The 25,311-nt window shown below is 44.1% G+C and overlaps 2 protein-coding genes across 2 annotated transcripts in view; both read left to right on the top strand.

Annotated features, from left to right (window-relative positions):
• Positions 1-25,311, top strand: part of fstl5 (follistatin-like 5) — a 173,355-nt gene that overhangs the window by 66,595 nt on the left and 81,449 nt on the right. Inside the window, exon 5 of the mRNA XM_080416855.1 lies at positions 25,013-25,209. Coding sequence (XP_080272981.1) covers positions 25,013-25,209 — 197 coding nt within the window. The remainder of the gene's footprint in view (positions 1-25,012; positions 25,210-25,311) is intronic.
• On the top strand, positions 19,974-21,128 carry LOC308076328 (beta-1,3-galactosyl-O-glycosyl-glycoprotein beta-1,6-N-acetylglucosaminyltransferase 3-like; the record flags this gene model as incomplete). Its single annotated transcript, XM_080416565.1, has 1 exon — positions 19,974-21,128. One exon carries the CDS (start codon positions 19,974-19,976, stop codon positions 21,126-21,128), a length of 1,155 nt encoding a protein of 384 aa, XP_080272691.1.

The following is a 25,311-nucleotide window of genomic DNA, read 5'->3' as shown; positions in this document are numbered from 1 at the left end:
TATTTTTTGCACCAATTAAAACTTTTCAAGATGACCCGTGATGACCCGAAGCGGCAGTGGCTGAGGGGTAGAGTGGCCGGTAGAGCGGTCGGATGGCAACCACAAGGTTGCCAGTCCGATCCCGGGCTCCCCCAGAGTTAGTGTCGAAGTGTCCTTGAGCAAGACGCTGAACCCCTAATTGCTCCCGATGAGCAGGTTGGTGCCTTGCATGGCTTCCTCCGCCATCGGTGTATGAATGTGTGGGTGAATGTAATGCACAATCTATGTAAATCGCTTTGGATAAAATCGCTATATAAATGCACCATTTATCATTTACCGTGTGCACCAGCTCCTTTTTGATAATGGAACATTGTATTGTTACAGAATGAATTGTTGAGTTTGCTGTAAATATAGTTGTCTAACATGGTGTTTTAGTACTGTTTCACACGCAGTATTTACTAGTTTTCAACCATTTGGGAGTGAGATTAATCGAGGGGATTATCTGGACCTCTTCAGATAATATGGTCTGACAGGGGTTGCTGTGGCACAACTTTAAAGACACTGATGTCTGTTCTTGTATTGTCAACAACACTGCTACCGAAACCTGAGAGAGAGAGAGAGAGAGAAAGAGAAAGAGAAAGAGAAAGAGAAAGAGAGAGAGAATATGTGAGAGGGAGCGAGAGGTGACTTGGTAACATGGTAGTAGGCGTGATGCTTGTTGCTATATGTTTAGCTAGATGTTCTGACCTGACGGCATGATGAATGTGTTGAATGTTCGCCAACTGCACCTCCAGGATCAGTTCAACAGCTTCCGCTGGAGATGAGAGAGAATGAGTCTTTTACTGGTGGACAACACATGTAATGACATTGAGTGTACTTTCTAACCCCTGTAACTGAAACCAAACGTGAATAATAATAGTAAATATAGCTGCAAGCAGCGATAACACGGGGCCAGGTTTTGCAGAGAGAAAAAAGAAAGAAGAAACTATAAGTAATTTGCAGAATAAGCCATAGAAGCATAGAACACTCAACTTGAGAGAAAAAAAGGCAGGCAGGCAGGCAGGCAGGCAGGCAGGCAGGCAGGCAGGCAGACAGACAGACAGACAGACAGACAGACAGACAGACAGACAGACAGACAGACAGAGACACAGACAGACAGACAGACAGACAGACAGACAGACAGACAGACAGACAGACAGACAGACAGAGACACAGAGTGAGAGACAGACAGACAGACAGACAGACAGACAGAGACACAGAGTGAGAGACAGACACAGAGACAGAGACACAGAGTGAGAGACACAGAGTGAGAGACAGACAGAGACACAGAGACACAGAGTAAGAGACAGACAGAGACACAGAGTGAGAGACAGACAGAGACACAGAGTGAGAGACAGACAGAGACACAGAGACACAGAGTGAGAGACAGACAGAGACACAGAGACACAGAGTGAGAGACAGACAGAGAGACACAGAGACAGAGTGAGAGACAGACAGACAGACAGACAGACAGACAGACAGACAGACAGACAGACAGACAGACAGACAGACAGACAGACAGACAGACAGACAGAGTGAGAGACAGACAGACAGACAGAGACACAGAGTGAGAGACAGACAGAGACACAGAGACAGAGACAGACAGACAGAGACACCGAGTGAGAGACAGACAGACAGACAGACAGACAGACAGACAGACAGACAGACAGACAGACAGACAGACAGAGTGAGAGACAGACAGACAGACAGACAGACAGACAGACAGACAGACAGACAGACAGACAGACAGACAGACAGAGTGAGAGACTGACAGACAGAGTGAGACACAGAGTGAGAGACAGACAGACAGAGACACAGAGTGAGAGACAGACAGACAGACAGACAGACAGAGACACAGAGTGAGAGACAGACAGACAGACAGAGACACAGAGTGAGAGACAGACAGACAGACAGACAGACAGACAGACAGACAGACAGACAGACAGACAGACAGACAGACAGACAGACAGACAAAGACACAGAGTGAGAGACAGACACAGAGACAGAGACACAGAGTGAGAGACACAGAGTGAGAGACAGACAGAGACACAGAGACACAGAGTAAGAGACAGACAGAGACACAGAGTGAGAGACAGACAGAGACACAGAGTGAGAGACAGACAGAGACACATAGACACAGAGTGAGAGACAGACAGAGACACAGAGACACAGAGTGAGAGACAGACAGAGACACACAGAGACAGAGTGAGAGACAGACAGACAGACAGACAGACAGACAGACAGACAGACAGACAGACAGACAGACAGACAGACAGACAGACAGACAGACAGACAGACAGAGACACAGAGACACAGAGTGAGAGACAGACAGACAGACAGACAGACAGACAGAGACACAGAGTGAGAGACAGACAGAGACACAGAGACAGAGACAGACAGACAGAGACACAGAGTGAGAGACAGACAGACAGACAGACAGACAGACAGACAGACAGACAGACAGACAGACAGACAGACAGACAGACAGACAGACAGACAGACAGACAGACAGACAGAGTGAGAGACAGACAGACAGACAGACAGACAGACAGACAGAGTGAGAAACAGACAGACAGACAGACAGACAGACAGACAGACAGACAGACAGACAGACAGACAGACAGACAGAGTGAGACACAGAGTGAGAGACAGACAGACAGAGACACAGAGTGAGAGACAGACAGACAGAGACAGAGAGACAGAGAGACACAGAGACACAGAGACAGACAGACAGACAGACAGACAGACAGACAGACAGACAGACAGACAGACAGACAGACAGACAGACAGACAGACAGACAGACAGAGACACAGAGTGAGAGACAGACAGAGACACAGAGTGAGAGACAGACAGAGACACAGAGTGAGAGACAGACAGAGACACAGAGTGAGAGACAGACAGAGACACAGAGTGAGAGACAGACAGAGACACAGAGTGAGAGACAGACAGAGACACAGAGTGAGAGACAGACAGAGACACAGAGTGAGAGACAGACAGAGACACAGAGACAGAGACAGAGAGACAGAGAGACAGACAGAGAGACAGAGAGACAGACAGACAGACAGAGACACAGAGAGACAGACAGACAGACAGACAGACAGACAGACAGACAGACAGACAGACAGACAGACAGACAGACAGACAGACAGACAGACAGACAGACAGACAGAGTGAGAGACAGACAGACAGACAGAGTGAGACACAGACAGACAGACAGACAGACAGACAGAGACACAGAGTGAGAGACAGACAGAGACACAGAGTGAGAGACAGACAGAGACACAGAGACACAGAGTGAGAGACAGACAGAGACACAGAGACACAGAGTGAGAGACAGACAGAGAGACACAGAGACACAGAGTGAGAGACAGACAGACAGACAGACAGACAGACAGACAGACAGACAGACAGACAGACAGACAGACAGACAGACAGACAGACAGAGACACAGAGTGAGAGACAGACAGACAGACAGAGACACAGAGTGAGAGACAGACAGAGACAGAGACAGACAGACAGACAGAGACACCGAGTGAGAGACAGACAGACAGACAGACAGACAGACAGACAGACAGACAGACAGACAGACAGACAGACAGACAGACAGACAGACAGACAGACAGACAGACAGACAGACAGACAGAGTGAGAGACTGACAGACAGACAGACAGACAGACAGAGTGAGACACAGAGTGAGAGACAGACAGACAGAGACACAGAGTGAGAGACAGACAGACAGACAGAGACACAGAGTGAGAGACAGACAGACAGACAGAGACACAGAGTGAGAGACAGACAGACAGACAGAGACACAGAGTGAGAGACAGACAGACAGACAGAGACACAGAGTGAGAGACAGACAGACAGACAGACAGACAGACAGACAGACAGACAGACAGACAGACAGACAGACAGACAGACAGACAGACAGAGACACAGAGTGAGAGACAGACACAGAGACAGAGACACAGAGTGAGAGACACAGAGTGAGAGACAGACAGAGACACAGAGACACAGAGTAAGAGACAGACAGAGACACAGAGTGAGAGACAGACAGAGACACAGAGTGAGAGACAGACAGAGACACAGAGACACAGAGTGAGAGACAGACAGAGACACAGAGACACAGAGTGAGAGACAGACAGAGACACAGAGTGAGAGACAGACAGAGAGACACAGAGACAGAGTGAGAGACAGACAGACAGACAGACAGACAGACAGACAGACAGACAGACAGACAGACAGACAGACAGACAGACAGACAGACAGACAGACAGACAGAGACACAGAGTGAGAGACAGACAGACAGACAGACAGACAGACAGACAGACAGAGACACAGAGTTAGAGACAGACAGAGACACAGAGACAGAGACAGACAGACAGAGACACAGAGTGAGAGACAGACAGACAGACAGACAGACAGACAGACAGACAGACAGACAGACAGACAGACAGACAGACAGACAGACAGACAGACAGACAGACAGACAGACAGACAGACAGAGTGAGAGACAGACAGACAGACAGACAGACAGACAGACAGACAGACAGACAGACAGACAGACAGACAGACAGACAGACAGACAGACACAGAGTGAGAGACAGACAGAGACACAGAGTGAGAGACAGACAGAGACACAGAGTGAGAGACAGACAGAGACACAGAGTGAGAGACAGACAGAGACACAGAGTGTGAGACAGACAGAGACACAGAGTGAGAGACAGACAGAGACACAGAGTGAGAGACAGACAGAGACACAGAGTGAGAGACAGACAGAGACACAGAGACAGAGAGACAGAGAGACAGAGAGACAGACAGAGAGACAGAGAGACAGACAGACAGAGACACAGAGAGACAGACAGACAGACAGACAGACAGACAGACAGACAGACAGACAGACAGACAGACAGACAGACAGACAGACAGACAGACAGACAGACAGACAGACAGACAGACAGAGTGAGAGACAGACAGACAGAGTGAGACACAGACAGACAGACAGACAGACAGACAGACAGAGTGAGAGACAGACAGACAGACAGAGACACAGAGACACAGAGACAGAGAGACAGAGAGACAGAGAGACAGAGAGACAGAGAGACAGAGAGACACAGAGACAGAGACAGAGACAGAGAGACACAGAGACAGAGAGACAGAGAGACACAGAGACAGAGACAGAGACAGAGACAGAGACAGAGAGACACAGAGACACAGAGTGAGAGACACAGAGACAGAGAGACTGACAGACAAAAAGCAAAGTGCAATAATAGCACAATAAGACATGGAAACGGAATAGATTGAAATTGAGACAAAGCAAATGATTCCAACAGGTGAAATTACTTTTAAGCTCGACCCAGCTGAGGTGGACATACATAGGACGCAGGGGGGCAATCCCAGGTTAAGAACCTCACACATAGACACCTCAACCTATTGCAATTGACAGGAATCGAACGCTCGACCTTCGGACTCACAGGCTGAGACACGACCTGTAGTGCTACAGCTTCGTCCAGGCTGAAGTTGTCTGTTGAAGATCATACATTTTTGCCTTCTGTCATGAACCAAGCCCCTGGCTGAAACTGGTGAAAGTAGCTGATCTACAAGCTCAGAAACACGTTGCTATCTGAAAAGTTGTGAGATTGTAGATCGGCTATTTTCACAATGAAGTACGTCATACATTGAAAAAACATACTCTCAAATAAGCATTTCATGTTATCTTTACCGTTTGCACATGTATTCATTGATACAGTCATGTTTTTTGCAATTCAACTTAAATGAGTCTGCATCAAGTGAGGCTTGAACCGGCAACCTTGCGGTCGTGTGGCACTCACTTAAGGGAGAAGCCATTGGACCAACAGTTAAAATCTGTGAAAAAAATAGATCAGACAGATGATACAGTTTCACGCAAATAGCTGAAAAATCCTGGGTTTAAGTGTTTTTCAAACTGCTTAAAATTGCGGACAATCTAAGGGCGGAGAAAGAGACATGGAAACGGAATAGATTGAAGAGAGAGAGAGATGGAAGCAGAATGGATTGATTGGACGTCTCAACCTATTGCCATTAACAGGAATCAAACGCTCAACCTTCGGATTGACAGGCTGCAACACTACCTTTAGTGCTATAGCTTTGTCCAGGCTGAGGTTGTCTGTTGAAGATAAAAGTGAACCAGTGAAAGCAGCCGATCTACAAGCTCAGAAACACGTTGCTATCTGAAAAGTTTTGAGATTGTAGATCGGCTATTTTCAGAATGAAGTATGTCATACATTGCAAAAACATACCCTCTCAAATAAGCATTTCATGTTATCTTTACCCTTTGCACATGTATTCATTGATACATTCATGTTTTTTGCAATTCAACTTAAATGAGTCTGCATCAAGTGAGGCTTGAACCGGCAACTTTGCAGTCATGAGGCACTCACTTAAGGGAGAAGCCATTGGACCAACAGACAAGACCTGTGAAAAAAGAGATAACACAGCAGCCGATCTACAAGCTCAGAAACACGTTGCTATCCGAAAAGTTGTGAGATTGTAGATCGGCTATTTTCACACTTTTGTAATATATTGCAAAAAATACTCTCTCCAAGAATTATTTCATGTTACCTTTAACAGTTGCGCATGCATTAATTGATACAGTCATGTTTTGTGCGATACAATTGAGAAGTAGCCAGCAAGAGTTGAGACTTGAACTGGCGACCTTGGATCCAGAGGCTGATGCTGAAGCGAGACGCCATTGGACCAACGGACCAGAACCAGTGAAAAAATAATTCACACTAACACTAACACTAAGATCACTCGTTCACAAACCATTTACCAATAGAGAAATTGTATGTCTCCTCGAAACCGAAACCAGTGAAAGCAGCCGATCTACAAGCTCACAAAACGTTGCTATCTGAAAAGTTGTGAGATTGTAGATCGGCTATTTTCACAATGAAGTACGTCATACATTGAAAAAACATACTCTCAAATAAGCATTTCATGTTATCTTTACCGTTTGCACATGTATTCATTGATACAGTCATGTTTTTTGCAATTTAACTTAAATGAGTCTGCATCATGTGAGGCTTGAACTGGCAACCTTCAGGTTGTGAGGCACACGTTTAAGGGAGAAGCCATTGGACCAACAGACAAAAACCTGTGAAAAAGGAGATCGCTCAGATAATACAGTTTCACGCAAATAGCTGAAAAATCCTGGGTTTAAGTGTTTTTCAAACTGCTCAAAATTGCGGACAATCTAAGGGCGGAGCTTACTGGTCAACGTGATACATGTGTTCCTCATGAGTCAAGGCACATGTGTAAGCAGGTTTAATGGCTGTCGGCCAAACGAGACATGACTTTTGCCTGTTTAAAGTTTGCATTTTCAAAAAATCGCTATAGCGCCCCCCTTTGACCAATTGGAGTAAGATTGGTTTCAGTGATATTTGAAATGACCCTCAACATTACCGCAAAGTTTCAAAGAAATGTGAGTCTGCATGTATGTGTTAGGGGCAGATGAATAATTGTCATAAAACTGCAATATTCATTGGCTCATTAAAGCTTCATTTTTTCACTTATGGAAAATCTTTTGCACATGTTTTTCGGCATAGGTTCAAAGTTCATGTGTAAAACGTTTCGTGCAGATTACTAAAAAATCCCAGGAGGAGTTTTAACTGTTTTTCATATTATTCAAAATGGTGGGAGATCTAAAGGTCAGAGGTCAAAAGTCAGAGTGTGAAAGTTGTTGATCATGAGTAGACGCATATGTATATTGAAGTTTCATGGCTGTAGGTCAAACAGGGCATGAGTTGTACCTGTTCAAAGTTGGCATTTTGCTATAGCGCCACCTTTTGACGAAAGATTGTGAGAATTATTTCTTGATAGTTTTTCATGACCATCTACCATATGGCCAAGTTTCGTAAAAAGCGTATGCACGGTTCAGCCAGAACTGCCAAAAGTGGCAGAAGAAAAAAGAGGGGAACATTAAAACAGGTCCAGAGCTGAGAGCTCTGGCCCCGTAATTAGAAAATATTGTTCCTGAAGAAACAAGGTGGGCTCGCTTCAAGCCAAAAAGATTTAGTATAAAAAGTACAAATTCAGTCAAGGTCCCAGGCAGTGCTCTGTTTGACTTTGGTACCTCGTCCTCTGTCTGGGTGTTGTGTGTGGGTGTAGACTTGCCTCTGGTTGATCAGATTGGGAGCACCTGTTATCATTCTCCTAATTGTCATCAGTTACACACCAGCTTGCATAGCTAATGGTAGTAAGCATAGATCTATGGTAGTAAGGGGATGGAGGGGTATAGGGGGCGGGTGATTGAAATGTACAAAAGTATTGCCATCAAAATATACTTTAAGTACTAAGAGTACTCACATTTTCCAAAGATTGTCAAGCTCTGCCAATCACAGGTCATGACGCTACATGCATGATGTCACAAAATAAATGCACATCTAGCAATGAAAGCCTCATGTACCTGGGGAAGTGAAATTCATGTAGAAAATGATTGGGTCAAATTTGAAAATGTATGACAACATGTTTGTTTGTTTGTTTTTCGCCCCAACTTAGTTACACAAACATTGTTATTGTGAAGCGCTTTTGTTCTTAATTTGTCTAAATGAGGTGTAGACCGTCACCACATTAGGGTCTGAACAAGCAGTCGGCCTGTCTAAGCAATTATTAGAATATGTCTTGTTGTTAACCTTCCTGCGGTCTTGAATAAAGGGGTCCGTCATCAGCAGAATGACAGAACTGGCTGCCAATAGCGTAGACTGCATCATACGTCAGAAAATGGTCTCATTTTAGACAAACCATTGAGAAATGTGTTCAGAACGGCAAGTAAATAGCTGACATTGTAGATGACCAGTCTGTGTCTCGCTTAACCACGGAACAATTCTTATTTCCACAGGATTAAAAACAGATACAGTAGAAGCAATTAAATCAAATTAAATAAAAACCCAGAATGAACTGTTGATCTATCTACCGAAGGTCGAAACCACATGGGTTTTCATGATGAAGCTGCAGTGTTTAGAAGCAAGGAAATTAAATTGTTATTCTCACTGGCCATTTGCACATACTTAGGAACCACTTTAATTTGTGTACAGATAATTCTTTCGGCGAGAGAGAGGGTATGACATGCAGCAAAGAGCCTTAGGCCAGGTTTGAACCAAGGCCAGCTGCATGAAGGATTATAGCCTTCTTTATGAGGCATGCGCTCTTACTAGGTGAGCCACCAGGGTGCCCCAGGAGCCACTTTATTTGACGAGCCAAAGACATTCTTCAATTCTTAATAGAAAATGCAAGTTATGTTTCTCTGACCAGTATCTTTTGTCAGGTAACTTGATTAGAGTTCTATTTATTCAAATATAGTTGTATTGGATTGTTGTGATTTTTTTAAGTTCATGGTCTATGGTTAGTGTTGTATATGTATGGATGCTTGGTTACAAATATGATAATCTGTAAACTAAAGACTGATGGAGTGGTGGAATCAATCGTGTGCGTGTGGTTGCTTGCATGTGAGCATGCATCTTTATTTACTGTCAGGATATGTATGCGTTTGTGTGTACAGTACGTAAATGCATGCATGTGTGTCTGTGTGTATGTGTTTGCTTGGTTAGATAGGAGTGTGCATGTTTGTGGTCAAAGTAGGTGTGTATGTTTGTTTGTTTGTGTGTAGGTATGTGTGTGTGAGTGTGTGTGTGTGTGTGTGTGGTCTCGGTCTGGTCCTCATACATCTGTGTTGTTGATTGGATGTTTGCTCTGTCCTCCATCCTGCCACAAGCTGTGTGTGTGTGTGTGTGTGTGTGTGTGTGTGTGTGTGTGTGTGTGTGTGTGTGTGTGTGTGTGTGTGTGTGTGTGTGTGTGTGTGTGTGTGTGTGTGTGTGTGTGTGTGTGTGTGTGTGCGCCCGCCCCACCACCACTTGAGTATCATGGACTGTTCTAGTCACTCCCTGTGGGGGGATTTGAGCTCAGGACACGGATTCAGCCACAGAATTATACACTGAAGTTGTCATGTTTTATTTGTGAACCTGTTCAACTTCATCCCAAGCTGCCAAGTCCTTGGTCACAGTGAGAAATTCATACCGTGTGGGAGAGAAAGACAGTAATAAGGCTGAGAGAGAAACAGTTTAGGAGAGACAGGCAGCAGGAAAGCTGAGAGGCAGACAGTGTAGGCGAGAGGCAGTAGGAAAGCTTAGAGGGAGACGGTGTAGGAGAGACAAACAATAGGAATTCAAGCTGAGTAAGAGACTGTGTAGGAGAGACAGATGGTGGGAAAGCTGAGAGGGAGACAGTGTAGGAGAGACAGACAGTAGGAAAGCTGAGTGGGGTTTATGTACACCAGGCCATCAGAGACAGGGTACTCAGGGTCACAATATCCCCTGTGATTTGTGATGAATGAAAAACACGACTACACTATTGTACAGTAAATGAATAGGGATCCCTGCTCCGGTCTCTGCAGTAAGTCCTTTAGTCTGGGCTCTTACTGCAGTGACATCATATTGTGCCGGAGAGCAGAGAAGCTGTGAGGGAGTCTTTATACTTCCAGAGATTCATTTCAGCTCCAGTCAGGTGTGCGAGGTTCTGACACATCTAGTCGCTCTTAAAGATTGCAATCAGTGACCTCTGATTTGGGTAAGCCTGCTTGTCACACTCTGCTGTCTTGATGTATGGCTGCCATGGCAATACCTGGCAACAGGAGAGAGGAGAGGAGAGTGAAACATTATGGGAGGGAAGCAAACAAGAGGACAAAAGGAGAAAAGATAAAATAGTGAAGAGGAAAATGCTGTACATGAGGAGTGCAGTGAATATAATCATGCTGCTTTTGCGTTGCAAGAACCTGAGTTTGAATACAACGCCCATTATGTCTTGCATGTCTGTCAGGTTGGGGGCATTTAGTGGTTAGGTTTAGGGTAACCTCGCGTCACCAGACTTTCCACCTCGGAGGAAAGCCTGGTATTCGTTCTAAAACTAGCCATGTGATCCGGTTGAGGTTCCGGTGGTTGTTTCTGGTCGGCGTCGCATAGTTTTTGTTCCCCACATAATGCAAATCGATTAGTTTAGTCTCGATTATTATACCTAAAGAAACACCGCGATTATACCAAACTAAAATCAATTTAACTAGGGGAATCATTTTGGAAATGCACGGCGCCGGTGGTTCCGGTCGTTGTTTCCGGCCACCTGATGACGTAATGATGACGTGAAGTTATTTCCGCTCTGACCGGATCAGAAACCCGAAAATGGTATCGATCCCAGGCTAGGTTTAGGGATAGTGTCTGCACACCTGTGTCGCCGTCGAGCAGACATAATGTGGTTGCATTCTTAACAAAGAAAAGGTCTCCAGATGCACAGCTACAATGACATAAATGTCAAGCTGCTGACGGTTACAATATTGTAATAAATCTACAAGCGTATGGGATGACCTTTTCCTGTGTTATATTTATGAATACAAATTTTGTTTTCTATTTTGCGCCATGAAACATGTTTTATTAACACATTCCATGCCAGAGTTTAATCTCATAATGTACACACCAGTGCCAGCGTTTTATTGTTGTTTTTTTCATGTCGCCACAGACCTCGCTAAATAAGTTAAAAGTGCGCGTTCATTTGGTTCTAAACACACAGCGGATCTGTGAGAAACGGCCAGCGAAAACAGTTTCCAAATGCGAGCCGCCATCTTGAAGATACAGCCGATCCACGCTAAACAGTGATCAGCGAGGAGAAAAACAACAACCGAGAAAATCGAGTTTTAAACAGGATCCCAGACAGGAAGCGGATACGATCGAAAAAACCGGAACCCGAATAATTCCGTTTCCGACCGGAAACCGGAAACGGAAATGGATAAAAAAAAATTGGAAAGTGCACCTGGGGCAATTTCAATGGTAATCGGCGGTTCGCGTAGATCTACGCGACTGGCACGCTGCGGCTTTAAATAGGTTCGCGTAGATCTACGCGACTGGCATTCAATGTGTTAAGGACGTGTCAAATATGATTAAATGTAATGATTAATATTGGTGTTGATCTCTGTCTGATGGTCCCGGACTCACATTAACAGCCTCCCTCCGACCCTGTTTAGAAAAATAGATTCCAACGTACTTCATCACTTGTTCTCGGATCAATACAGCTCATATGGGGCTGGTCCTGATCTGCCATGTATTTCCATTCCTGGCAGGGATTTGACCCGCAAATGATTTCCCTCTCTTCATGACGATTAATAACAGGCAATGGGGTCTCTGGTTCTCTATGGACCCCAGCCAGGCACTTAGCATCTCCAGGGTCCCGCCGACGCCGGAACCATTTGTCATAAACAAGGTCGGCATGCAGTCAAACCCCAGATGGTGAAAACAAACTGCGACAGCCACCCGCTTCACCCCCACCCTCACCCCTAACCTCACCCTCTAGGAAATCAACCCACACCGCTAGCCAAACCTGCTAAATGTGTTATGTCGCTGTTTGTATATCTGTCTACTCCATCAGCCACTTTGTTAGGCAATCAAACGTTTTCTAAAACATCCAACATGGCCAGGATTGAACAGTGTTACAGTCATTTTGTAGTACATTGGGATAGATTGCACTTCCTACTCTTCCTTTGGGGTTTTGTATACGCAGTGCCCTTCCATCTCTCCATTTCTTTTAAAACTCACTTCCTCCCAATTCTTCTCCAAAACCAAGTTATAATAGAGTACAAGTTTGTGATTATTAAAAGGCTTTTAATGGAAGCTATATCTGCTACACCGGCTTCACTAACTGCTGTTCATACCCTTTTTCTTCTACATTTTTATTTTTCTTCCTATTCTGAAAATAGTATTGTCAAATCCACACCCACTCCATTGTCAACTACTAGTGCCTAATATTTAATTCTGCCCTTACATCCCACCTCAATACAGAATATGAAAAATCAATGGAAGGATGACCTACTGTGGTAGAAGAAATCCCAGATGATGTCTGAGATGACATTCTGCATCTTGTTCACTCCTCATCTATTTGTGCGAGGTATAGGCTGATCCAATGTAAGATTATCCACTGTGTACATATGTCAGGCTATCTAAATCATCTTATGACGGTGGTTCTCACACCTTTTGGCTTCAAACATACTTACACACAGACCACAGACAGACAGACAGACAGACAGACAGACAGACAGACCTTTTTTATAAACAAATGTCTCTTTGTCAAACTTTATCTTTCAGAATTATCCATAGCATACAAAAGTCTCAGACAGCCTTTCCTGGAGCACCAGAATTGATATTCACATGCTTTTTGACCATTCAGTCTTTGCTTTATCACTGATATACCATATTCCTCACAGTCTAAACCAGTGGTTCTCAAACATTTTCATTTGAAGGACCCCCAACTTGATTTGTGCAACACTATGCCGAAATATAGAATAGGGTTGAAGTGGTTGAACTGATTTTGATGCTATTTCAACAAATTTTGCTGGGGACCCCCTGGAACCCCCTCAAGGACCTCCGGGGGTCCCCGGACCCCACCTTGAGAACTACTGGTCCAGCCCACTGCATGACACTGGTTTCAGTAGAACACATATTTTTATGATTAATACGGTTCCCTCATCTCTTACAACCGCCATGAGCTTCATCTTTCGGGCTGTCTATCCTACACTAGCCTCGATCTCCAGGCTTTTATTGTTTAGTTTTGCTAAAAAATAAAAGCCTGGACCAGCGCGTCGGTGTACCCGGTATAGGAAGTGTTTCGTTTCCCCAACCAACCAGAGTGCAGTGGGCGTCGATCGTAATGTTTTGTTGGCGGGGCGGGGGCTGACGGACAGATCGGTGAACCAATAGGATCAGGCGCATTCTCTCCGCGCTGATTTTAAACCCGCCCCTCTATACACAAAAGCAGGAAAGCTAGTGCAGCCTACTCCTACACAGTCTCTCTGTCACCTTTCCTACTGTCTGTCTCTCCTACACTGTCTCCCTCTCAGCTTTCCTACTGTCTGTCTCTCCTACACTGTCTCCCTTTCCTACTGGCCATCTCTCCTACACAGCCTCCCTCTCAGCTTTCCTACTGTCTGTCTTTCCTACACAGCCTCCCTCTCAGCTTTCCTACTGTCTGTCTCTCCTACACAGTCTCCCTGTCACCTTTCATACTGTCTGTGTCTCCTACACTGTCTCCCTCTCAGCTTTTCTATTGGCTGTCTCTCCTACACAGTCTCCCCGTCACCTTTCATACTGTCTGTGTCTCCTACACTGTCTCCCTCTCAGCTTTCCTACTGTCTGTCTCTCCTACACAGTCTCCCCGTCACCTTTCATACTGTCTGTGTCTCCTACACTGTCTCCATCTCAGCTTTTCTATTGTCTGTCTCTCCTACAGAGTCTCCCTCTCAGCTTTCCTATTGTCTGTCTCACACTCAGCTTTCCTACGGTCTCTCTGTCTCTCCTACAAAGTCTCCCTCTCAGCTTTCCTATTGTCTGTCTCACACTCAGCTTTCCTACGGTCTCTCTGTCTCTCCTACACTGTAGCTTTCCTACTGTCTGTCTCTCCTACACTGTAGCTTTCCTACTGTCTGTCTCTCCTACTGTCTGTCTCTCCTACACTGTAGCTTTCCTACTGTCTGTCTCTCCGACAGTACATCTCCCTCTCAGCTCTCCAACTGCCAGTTTATTACTGTCCATAAAACAGTGAATAAAATATGTATTTGTCCAATGCACATCATCACATCATTGTCTGTTGATAAGCAGACATACTGCAGGTGATTACCTGCCAGTCTCCACGCAGCACAGGCACATGGACAGCATGTAAATGATGTTGGCATCATGTTGGCAAGTGATCAGAGTTTATCCAAATAAAACCCTGCAGCTCTTCTGCTTACCTTTACTAGACTCACACAGTCCCAGTGTGTGCGTGCGTACGTGCGTGCGTGCGTGCGTGCGTGCGTGCGTGCGTGCGTGCGTGCGTGTGCGTGTGCGTGTGCGTGTGCGTGTGCGTGTGTCTGTGTGTCTGTGTGTGCGTGTGCATCTGTGCGTGCGTCCGTCAAAAATTAGTTGTTTTTTTGTTTTTGTGTGTCCAGTAGGACCTATGGACCTGTATATATGAGTGAGCGTGCGTGTGTGAGCTTACGTTCTGTTGACGGCTGACCTTCATATCCCCCGAGTCATTTATCTTTTATTCATTGTGCTGATTGTGAGCAGGCAGCAGGCCTGGCACCAAGCCTTGTCAAAACACGACTAACTGATGATGAGTGTCACATTGCAGCCCACATGGCCCTCTCTCCTGCAGGGTAATGACATTTCCACTGCAGGAAACAAACTCATTGTGCCAACTGGCCACAGCACCCGGTTTATCCACAAAATGACATTAACTAAGTAGATTTTCACAATTTTACCAACAAACTATATATTTGCAGAATAGAATAGATCCTTCCAAATAGCTGGTGACCCGCCAGAGCAGCTGGTGGGGAAGACAACCAGTCCAAACTGGGCAGAATTTGCCCGGTGGCATGGCGGCATTTCCACTTCCGAGTTTGAGCAGGCATCAGACAGTCTCCAGCCGTGACATCTGTCATCAAGCGGGTTTGTCTGCCTCTAATGGAAACATGACACATTACTTGGAACAATACAACACATGTCATCAAATCTCCTTGCCTCCAGTTGCTGATGGTTTCATTATTAATAGTAGGAACTAGAAAGCACTCAGAGATGCCATTTCTACCTTAGAGGGATTAGAGAGTAAGACCTGTTGACACACAGTAATTTACAAACTGAGAGTGGACAGTCCATTTCGCTTAGTAGGCTGTTATGTTCTTTTGTTGAGACAGACGATAGGAAAGCTGAGAGCAAGACAGGAAAGGACATGGCAGAAGAGGATTGATTGATAGCAGAGACATGAAAAATCCAATCAATAATAAATACATTCATACAGACACCTAAAAATAGCAACATGGATACTCTAAATGGATTCTGCAACCCCACTTATTGATCCAGCTGCTATTCAGCCAGCTCTTTGTGGTGGACTTGATGTTCACAATAGGGCTAATCAACGTAAGACTTTCAGGTAACCCATTACACATAACTGCTTTTGAGTAGGCAATGTATAAAGTTTGTGGCACTCCCTCTGGTGGAATAACTGTGCACAGCACTAGTAGAAAAGTAATTGACTAGATATTGGTTGCCAGTTGCCACCTTGATTTATAATTCTGTTGACCGTACACATACACCACTAGATGTCACACTCCACATCTCAACACCTCTGTTGCATAATATTATTTATTTCCCTATGACGCCTACAGTATAAGGCAGAACTCATGCAGTTTGCAGCATTGTAACATGTTGGCTGCCCAAGCAGAAGCAATGGGTAAATACAGAGATAACCAAAAACAATAATTTGGGACGGTATTGTACGGCTCGGGGCGCTGCACTTCTCGGCCGTTACATTATTATTCAAATGATTAATTCACAATTATATGCATTATTTAGTATTATTTTGTAGATTATTAATCTACATACAAATGTACAAGTGTGCGTGCATGCGTGCATTTGTGTTTCAATCATATGTTTTGTGTGTGTGTGTGTGTGTGTGTGTGTGTGTGTGTGTGTGTGTGTGTGTGTGTGTGTGTGTGTGTGTGTGTGTGTGTGTGTGTGTGTGTGTGTGTGTGTGTGTGTGTGTGGCGGTGTATGGACCTATATATGTGTGCGTGTGTGCGCTCACGTTCTGTTGACGGCTGCCCTTCATATCCCCTGAGTCATTCATCTTTTATTCATTTTGCTGATTGTGAACAGGCAGGTGTGTGTGTGTGTGTCAATATGTGACACAGGCAATTATCAGCAATTATCAGCTTGCCCGACATTGCCAGGGTTATTTTTATGACAACATGCTAATGCATGCACAACAACGTTTCAATCAGCATGTTCTGGGTTACTGTATTGATGATAAAATAGGCCCTCCCTCCCTTCTTTCTCCCCTCTCCCTTCCTCTCTCCCCCTCTCCCTTCCTCTCTCCCCCTCTCCCTTCCTCTCTCCCCCTCTCACCTGCCTTCCCCCTCTCTCTCTCTCCCTCGCCCTTCCCTCTCCCTCTCTCCCTCTCTCTTTCTCTATCGCTGATGGGGCTCTGCATGGTCTGACGTCACACACCACAGAAACCGTTCCCAAACAACCCCAATTGGTGCTGATGTCAAACATGTCTATATTTGGACAGTTGTGCTCCTTGTAGCGTAATTATGGCTTTCCATACGACATTAAAGGTTATGACATTAATTTTCACTTTTTTTATTTTTAGTTTTTTTGGGGCTTTTATGACCTCAACTACACCCAAAAAATCTGAACTTTGAACATTCAGCGGATTTTCTGTGGTCTGGGGTTTTCTGAATAATTAGGCTGAAAAGTAATCTGTGCTTGGCCCTTGGAGTGTGAAGTCATCGGCCATTAATCCCGCCCACTCTCCTCCTCGCCCCTCCCCACCCCTATCCTTTCCTTTGGGGGCGGCGGAGCAGAGGCGATGATTGACAGGCAAAATCCCTCAACAGCGACACCCGCAGGCAAAGATTTATTTTTTCATTGCAGTTGAAAAGGCTTTAGAAATGTGAGAGAAAAACACCTGCCATGGATCACTGGAGTGGAATTTTTAGTTAAAACTTTTTAATATGTGGTAAAACTGAATGTCATGAAACCTTTAAAGTAGTAGGGACAACATTATAGACAATCCTGTGAACTAGACACAGTTCAATCTGCAGAATTCTCTTCCACTCTCAGACGAGCCCCTTTCCCACCGGGGTGAACCGGTTCGGTTCTCTCTTCCCGCCTAATTTTGAACCAGATCCTAGTGTTTCGACTGAAAATGAGTTGGTTCCGAACACAATAAGTTACTTCGGAATGGAAACCACACAATCGGTGGTTCATTTCGTGAACCGTGACGGCATACACAGGCGTGTCAATAATCAGTATAGGTTGGAAGACGGAAGACACCAATGCGATATATCGTAAACAGTGGCAACAGCACGAACGCTCACAGGTAATCTAAACGATCCGCCATCTCAATTAAACCCAAATAGCTTTATAAGCATGAAAAAACATACATTTATATTGCTAAAGCCAAAATGACCAAAACCAAGAATTAAATGTACGTAAAAGGGGGATCCAGATGTATTGTTAGGGAACTGTCACATTCACGCAGGAAACACGTGGATACTGTTTACTTGTGTTGTGCAATGCCCTCAGTGTATGACGTATTCTTCTTCTTTTCAATATTTGGTGTTTGTAGCCAAACACCAAATATTTGTAGCCACCTCGATCACTCACTCACTCGCTTGACCCCCCCCAAACAGCCTCAAACAGTCTATACGTCATAACCGGATGTGACGTTTTCGCAGATTGCCGATCGGCCTAAAGTACGATGTGATACACGACGGCGATGACTGTTCGTCTCCCAGACTATAGAAAATAGAAGTGGAGCTCTCCCTATTCTGGCCGAAAATTACCAGGGGAAAAAAAAATTAACCGGAAACGGAATCTGCGTCATGAAACCGGAACCCAGTGAGTCTGAAGGAATCAGAAAGTGAAACTGATGATGAAAAATAAACAGGACAGCGCGATCACAGATTAAACTAGAAAAATATGCTCCTCGGAGCACAGGTCTCCGCCCGGGCAGGTAGCTTATTGTGTGCCAGCAACGTTTCATGGCAATCGGACGCTGTGTTCATGATTTGAGACATTGTGTTCAAAACGGGCCACTCCTGCAAACGTTGAAGCCAATCTTAGCCAATCAGAATGGAATATGAAAAATCTGACAGATCCGTCTTGATCACATGACTATAGCGATAATGTGTACCGATTGGCATGACACAATCTGTAATGTAATATCAAAAGATTTGTTTAGCAAAAATCTCTCTTCTCTCTCTCTCTCTCTCCCCCCCCCCAAACTGGCATCTCTTCTTGTCTTTGCATTGACATTGTAATGATTCAGATTCTGATAATGATTATGAATCACTTATATTAAAACATATCTTGGCCTTCGGTGCAAACACAGTGTTCAAATTATCCTTATAGTCCATGAGCCAGACAAGATTTAATTACCGAAAGAGTGGGCAAAACCATACCTATATAAAATTGTTCATAAGGTCAATATAAGTAAATAAATATATGATAACCTTTCCACCGGAGCTTTTTCATAGTTATCACACATTTTGTTATTTTCCCCATACATACATGACAGGTGAAAGAACCACAAAATTAAAATTGATTACTTACATGAAGACAATGATTTATCGTATTACAAGTTTTCTGAAATTATATATTTAAATATGTAAATTAGGCATTTAGTCCATGAGCCAGAGCCCCAAAATTGAGCCAGATATTGAATATTCCCTTGTTAAAAACCTTTGATTCCAACATCTTAACAAAATGAAATAAGAATGTTGACTCTGGCTTTGTCCAATGAACCAATGTTGATTCTGGAAAGTTATGCTTTTTTTCACCTGTCATGTACGTATGGGGAAAACAAGGAAACCAGGAGACCTGGTACTGCCAGACCCCTAGTGGTTGAAATCTGAATGACCGGACTTCGCATGACGTGTGTGCAGAGGAAAAGAGGGACAGGACAGGAAAAGAGGGACAGACCGACCGACCGACAAAGCCTCATGTAGGCCGACCCCTTGGGTCTGGCAATAACAAAATGTGACGTAACAGTACTGACATCATAGATGGCATCACAATATAGTATATATGTCTGTGAATCAAGTTGTGAACAGCGACTTCCTCAGCGGCATCGAAGATCTCTGAAACCTGATACTTGTCTTATTAACGTCAGAGAAGATCTCTGGAACCGAAACTTGTCCTAGCGGCCATCTCAACATCTCTTCGGCTATTTTCAGAGCACGGACTGGCTCATAGCCGTAGACCGAAACCAAACCAGCAGACCAGAGAAAGATGCAGTTGCAGTCCTTCTAATTACTTTACTGGGGCTGGGCTGGTTTGTTTACTACGTGACGTGTGAGACCAATGAGTTGTGGCCGATACATTCCACCTCTGAGTGGCCCCCAATGTCTAGCCACAGAGTACCAAAAGAATACTTTGATGACCTCCCTGTCTGCTCGGCCATCATCCAGGGAGACAGCAAGAATGATGACATTGCTCAACTTCTAGGGTCTAAGGAGAGACTATCAGAGGATTTCTACCATAGCATGACAAAGGACTGTGAAGCTTACATAGACAACAGAGGGTTCATCACGGAGCCGCTCAGTGCGGAGGAGCGCGATTTTCCCATTGCCTACTCCATGGTGATTCATGCAGATGTTGAGATGTTTGAGAGACTCCTGCGTGCCGTTTACAACCCTCAGAATGTCTACTGCGTGCACGTGGACGAGAAGTCCGCGGAGGGATTCCAGAAAGCTGTGAGGGCAATCGTTTCCTGTTTCCCTAACGTGTTTATAGCCAGCAAACTAGAAAGCGTTACTTACGCATCCTGGTCTCGAGTGCAAGCCGATCTAAACTGCATGAAAGACCTCGTGGAGTCCGGTGTCCAGTGGAGATATCTGCTCAACACTTGCGGGGCAGACCTCCCCATCAAGACCAATGCAGAAATGGTTCAGGCGCTGAAGCTGCTCAATGGAAGGAACAGTTTGGAGTCTGAGGACGTGCCAGAAGGCAAGAAGAGCCGCTGGCAGTACCATCACAAAGTTACCGTTACCGATGCTAAGCATACTCATATCAACGCTGTCACCAACACGGGAATCAGGAAGATCCCCCCACCAATACCCATGTTGTCAGGTAGCGCTTACTTTGTGGTCACCAGAGACTTTGTAAAACACGTGCTGGACAACAAAGAGATTCAGAATTTCATGGAGTGGTCGAAGGACACATATAGTCCGGACGAACATCTGTGGGCCACTCTGAACAGGATAAGCTCTGTACCAGGGTCACTGTCTGCCCACAGTAAGTGCCACCTGTCTGACCTGAATGCCATCGCTCGCCTGATGCATTGGAGTGGTCATGCTGGTGATGTAACGAAAGGCGCTCCGTACCCTCCATGCACTTCGAGGGTTAGAAGAGACCTATGCGTATATGGGGCTGGTGAACTCCAGTGGATATTTCAACAGCATGACCTCGTGGCAAACAAGTTTGATCCAGAAGTCGATGACATTGCAATTAGATGTATCGAGTCAATTCTCAGTTTGAAAGCATTGCATTACATTTAATTTATTGGCTGTGCAAAATTCATAAATGATGCAAGCATTATTGCATCATTAATTGTGCCTGCCCTGCAGTGCAGTGGCACACTGGTTAGCCTTCATGTCAACATAATTATAGTCAAATAAACAAGGGAACCAGGGACCTGGTAGGCCTACTGCTAATCTGAATGGACGGAAATCTGAATGGTTTCTAAACTACGTCACGCTAAGCTTGGCCAATCAAAAAGAGGGACATGTAAGAAAACGTTTTCGTCCTTATATGGATGAAAAGGGGACCGACAAAGCCTCATGTAGGCCTGACCCCGTCCCCTTTTCTAAACTACTTCACACTAAGCTTGGCCAATCAAAAAGGGGGACATGTAAGTAAACGTTTTCGTCCATATATGGATGAAAAGGGGACAGACAAAGCCTCATGTAGGCCTGACCCCCTGGGTCTGGCAAACAAACTAGAATTGAAACTTCAGCTCAACTTTCATTTGATCTTATTTACATTCCTTACTTTTATGACTTCTGTCGTATTTACTAACCTGGGAAATCAGTAAGAGAGAGGAATACATGATTATACTATTTACATTGGTGACCGCCATCTGTTTTCCTTATCAAAGTGTTTCAGTCTTTGAAGCTTCTCCAGGTGATGTGTTCACCACACCTTTCAATGTAAATGTGAGGACTGAATAGTCTTTTGTTAAGCAAACTCAGCCCCTCTTGGCTGGCACAGTGAGATTTTAGTGAGAAATTAGTTACTTCTTAATAAGCCAACGGATATAACAAAACAACCTAGTATTAATATTTTCGTGTTTAATAGCTACTTTTAGTCCTGAATATACCACAGGCCCCAAAAAATATATGTATTTTTTAAATGGACTGACTATGACTATAGAGGTAATGTGTACCGATTTGCGGATGTTTGGACAAAAGTAGGAGTAATATAAAAAGAAAACGAAATCCTGGTGGCGCTATAACAGGCCGATGTGAGACATTTACTTGGCCTCCAAGGAGTATGCGTGCACAGTTTAATGCCTTTAACGGCAATCAGACACTGCATTCATGATTTGAGGCATTTTGTTCCAAAAATTGTGTTTTGCTAAATTAGACCTGCTGGTGGCATTTCTTCCTCGGCCTAGTGGGAATGTGCGTGTGAAATTTCACGGAAATCGCAAGCTGCGTGCATAGTTTGTGGCTTTTTGTTCAAAACGGACCAATCCTGCAAACTTTGGAAGCCAACCATAGGCAATGAGGATGGAATATGGGAAATCTGACAGATCCATGTTGATCACATGACTATAGAGATACTGTGAACCGATTTGCATGACGTTTGGATAAAATCTGTAGGAGTAATATAAAACAATGGGTTTTGCACGAATTGGCCTCCTGGTGGCGCTATAACAGGCTCATGTGAAAAATTTGGGGCAGAGGTTCTGAATTGGCATCCAGGGAGTGTGTGTGCACAGTTTTGGTGCCGGAGATTAGCTGGTAACACACGGACAGGACGGACGGACGGATGGACGGACGGACGGACGGACAGGGCGTAAAACATACTCTCTCGCCATGCCTTTCACATTAGTAGGACACTCTAATGCGTGAGGGGGCCGTGATTTTTCCATTACTTTTTTCATTTATTTTTAATATATTTTTTAAATGTTTATTTTATGTGAAAGTGAAGTATCCCTTTAATGCATCCGGTAGGAGACTTTGAGGCTTGTGAGCTTGTGAATCGTCTATTTTCAAATAGCCGTATATAATAGGGCTAAAGTGTTTGATGCATGTTCTATAATATAATAATTGATATCCGCAATAATTGTAGTGCAGTAAAAGTACAATATTTGCCTCTGAGATTTAGTGGAGTAAAGTATTGAAAATTGAAAATACTATTCCGACATCCCACTACTCCGACTACTTGGCTTCCGCGTGGGGTTAGGGTTGGGTTAGGTATAGGGTTAGTAACCGTCGGAAAGGCGTACTTGAGTAAATGTACTTGGTTACTTTACACCACTGGAAAGCACCACGATTCGAAGAATCTTGAACGACACTGGTTCTAGAACCAAAGTTATTTTGGTGGAAAAGGGCCATCAGCCACATGAGGCTGATAAAATGGAAGGAGATGCATCCTTGATGTAAGTTTAAGGCAACCGTAACAATTTGTTTTGCGATGGCTGTGACTTCTCTTTGAGAATCATATAGTAGAAGTCTCAAATGCCTTTCTGTCCAATAATCTTGATAGTCTAGCTAGAAATGTGTTTTTTCTTGACCTGAGCATTCCACTATTGGGAATGCTGTCATTTCTTTCACGTTTCATTGAAATTCTCACACATTATCTCAAGTTGTTTTTCTAAAGGAAATGTGGTGATAGATTCATGAGACAAAAATAAGATCTCAACAGCTCATTGCTGTGCCGCGGCTCCACTGTGGCATTCGATTCTTAGATTGTCTCTTAACAAAGTTGAAACTGTCTGGCAGAGAGATTCAAAACATGATTTATTTCCTTCCATTTTGCCAGAGCAAGTTAATGGTATCATTGAACGTTGCAGCGATGTCACCTTTCTCCCCTTGAGATTGAGGAGCAATCTCTGCAACAAACAGAAGTCTTCCAGCTAGTTCATTCCGCATCCTGCATGAACCAGACATTGTCCTGTATGATCATAGACAGAGAGAGAGAAAACAAATGTAATTGAAGGTGAACTACAGCCACACATGCAATGAGTTTTACACCCCTGTAGCCAACTAAAAGAGAATACCCTGCTTAGACACTGTCCATTCCAACAAGAAATACAAGTTCAAGTAAGCTACAGTTATTGTTTTCTTGTTTCTTGTTTTAGAAGCAATGGCTGGGGGAGATCTGGGCTTCATGGAGTACAACTTTCTAGTTTGCAATGGAAACCCCCTCCACATCCTAACAACCAGTAGACTGATAGGACATGTGTAAACCCTCTAGTGCAGCTAGTCATTATGTTGCCTTGTTTTGCTCTGACTCACTCCCCCAAAACCTTTTCATGTCGTTGTCTACTTTGATGTGGAGGCTGTGATGGTGCATTGATTGTACCTACAATCATGGTGTCTGTGGCTCCTATCAGGGTTATGTGCTTGACTCTGGCAGGGACAGATTTTGATTGTTGATTGCTTCGTGTTTGACTGGAGGATTGACAGGAGGTTGACATGAGGATATTTGTTTGGGCAGTTTCTGTGAGAATGCCTGATTGAAATGTTCTTTTCTCGCTATAGCTTTCAGGAACATCACCCGGGTCTCTTATTGTGCCACTGATAATACTGGATACACTCTAGATTCTAGTTTTCATGAGTGTATATAAATACACTCATTATTCTAGTTCTTAATGGTGTTTGTTTTTATACAAGTAGTTCAGTTCAGTTCGTTTTTTATTTTCGGATATTGGAGACACAACATAATTGTGAAGTACATTTCATAAATCGACAATATTTTACCAGCTGCTACTGCAGCATTGTCCAAGTAAATATATAATGAATATGATGATTCACACATTATAGTGTTATATGGCATGTATATAATGTGACATACAATATATTACACAATACAGTATAGTATAGTATATATTATTGTATACAACACAGTATATAATACAACATATACTGTGTAGCATTGTACCTTTTTTTTGGTCTAAATTTGATTTTTTTTTGTCTTCACAATACAACTAGATTCATACTGATGGAAAATGTGTTAATCACAGTTTAATCATACACAGCTACAGCATTTACAGTGTAAGAGAACTGGTTTTGATAAATGGTTTTGATTTGATCATACACCTGAATCAGTGTGGTTTCTGCTACCAATTTAAAATGTAATGTTCTCTCTCTGCCTCTTCAGAATTCTTTCTCCACACATATAAAGAAGAATTGTGCCTCTGTTGTTTCCGCAGATGATAACTGTCGGCTGAGTGACTACCAAAGACTGAAAGCCAAGATCCTGGACCTCCATGACAGAAGATACCTGGGGTCCAACACCCACGGAGGCCACAAGGACAACATGGCCGCCAGAAAGCAGCTGGTGGACATGATGTTCAAACGCTTCGACGCAGACAACAGCGGTCGCATTGACAGCAGCGAGCTCTCACAGGTGAGGAATGAGGATACAGACTGCACTGATGATAACACTTTAGCGTTACATAACAGTTGGTTTTCAAACATACTTTTTAAGCTGAAAAACAGTCTAATGATC

This window comes from Gymnoscopelus braueri (genome assembly GCF_963280865.1).
Source record: "Gymnoscopelus braueri genome assembly, chromosome: 20".
In the NCBI taxonomy this organism is placed as follows: domain Eukaryota; kingdom Metazoa; phylum Chordata; class Actinopteri; order Myctophiformes; family Myctophidae; genus Gymnoscopelus; species Gymnoscopelus braueri.
The sequence above is the reverse complement of the archived record's forward strand: the minus strand, read 5'-3'. Positions and strand labels throughout refer to the sequence as shown.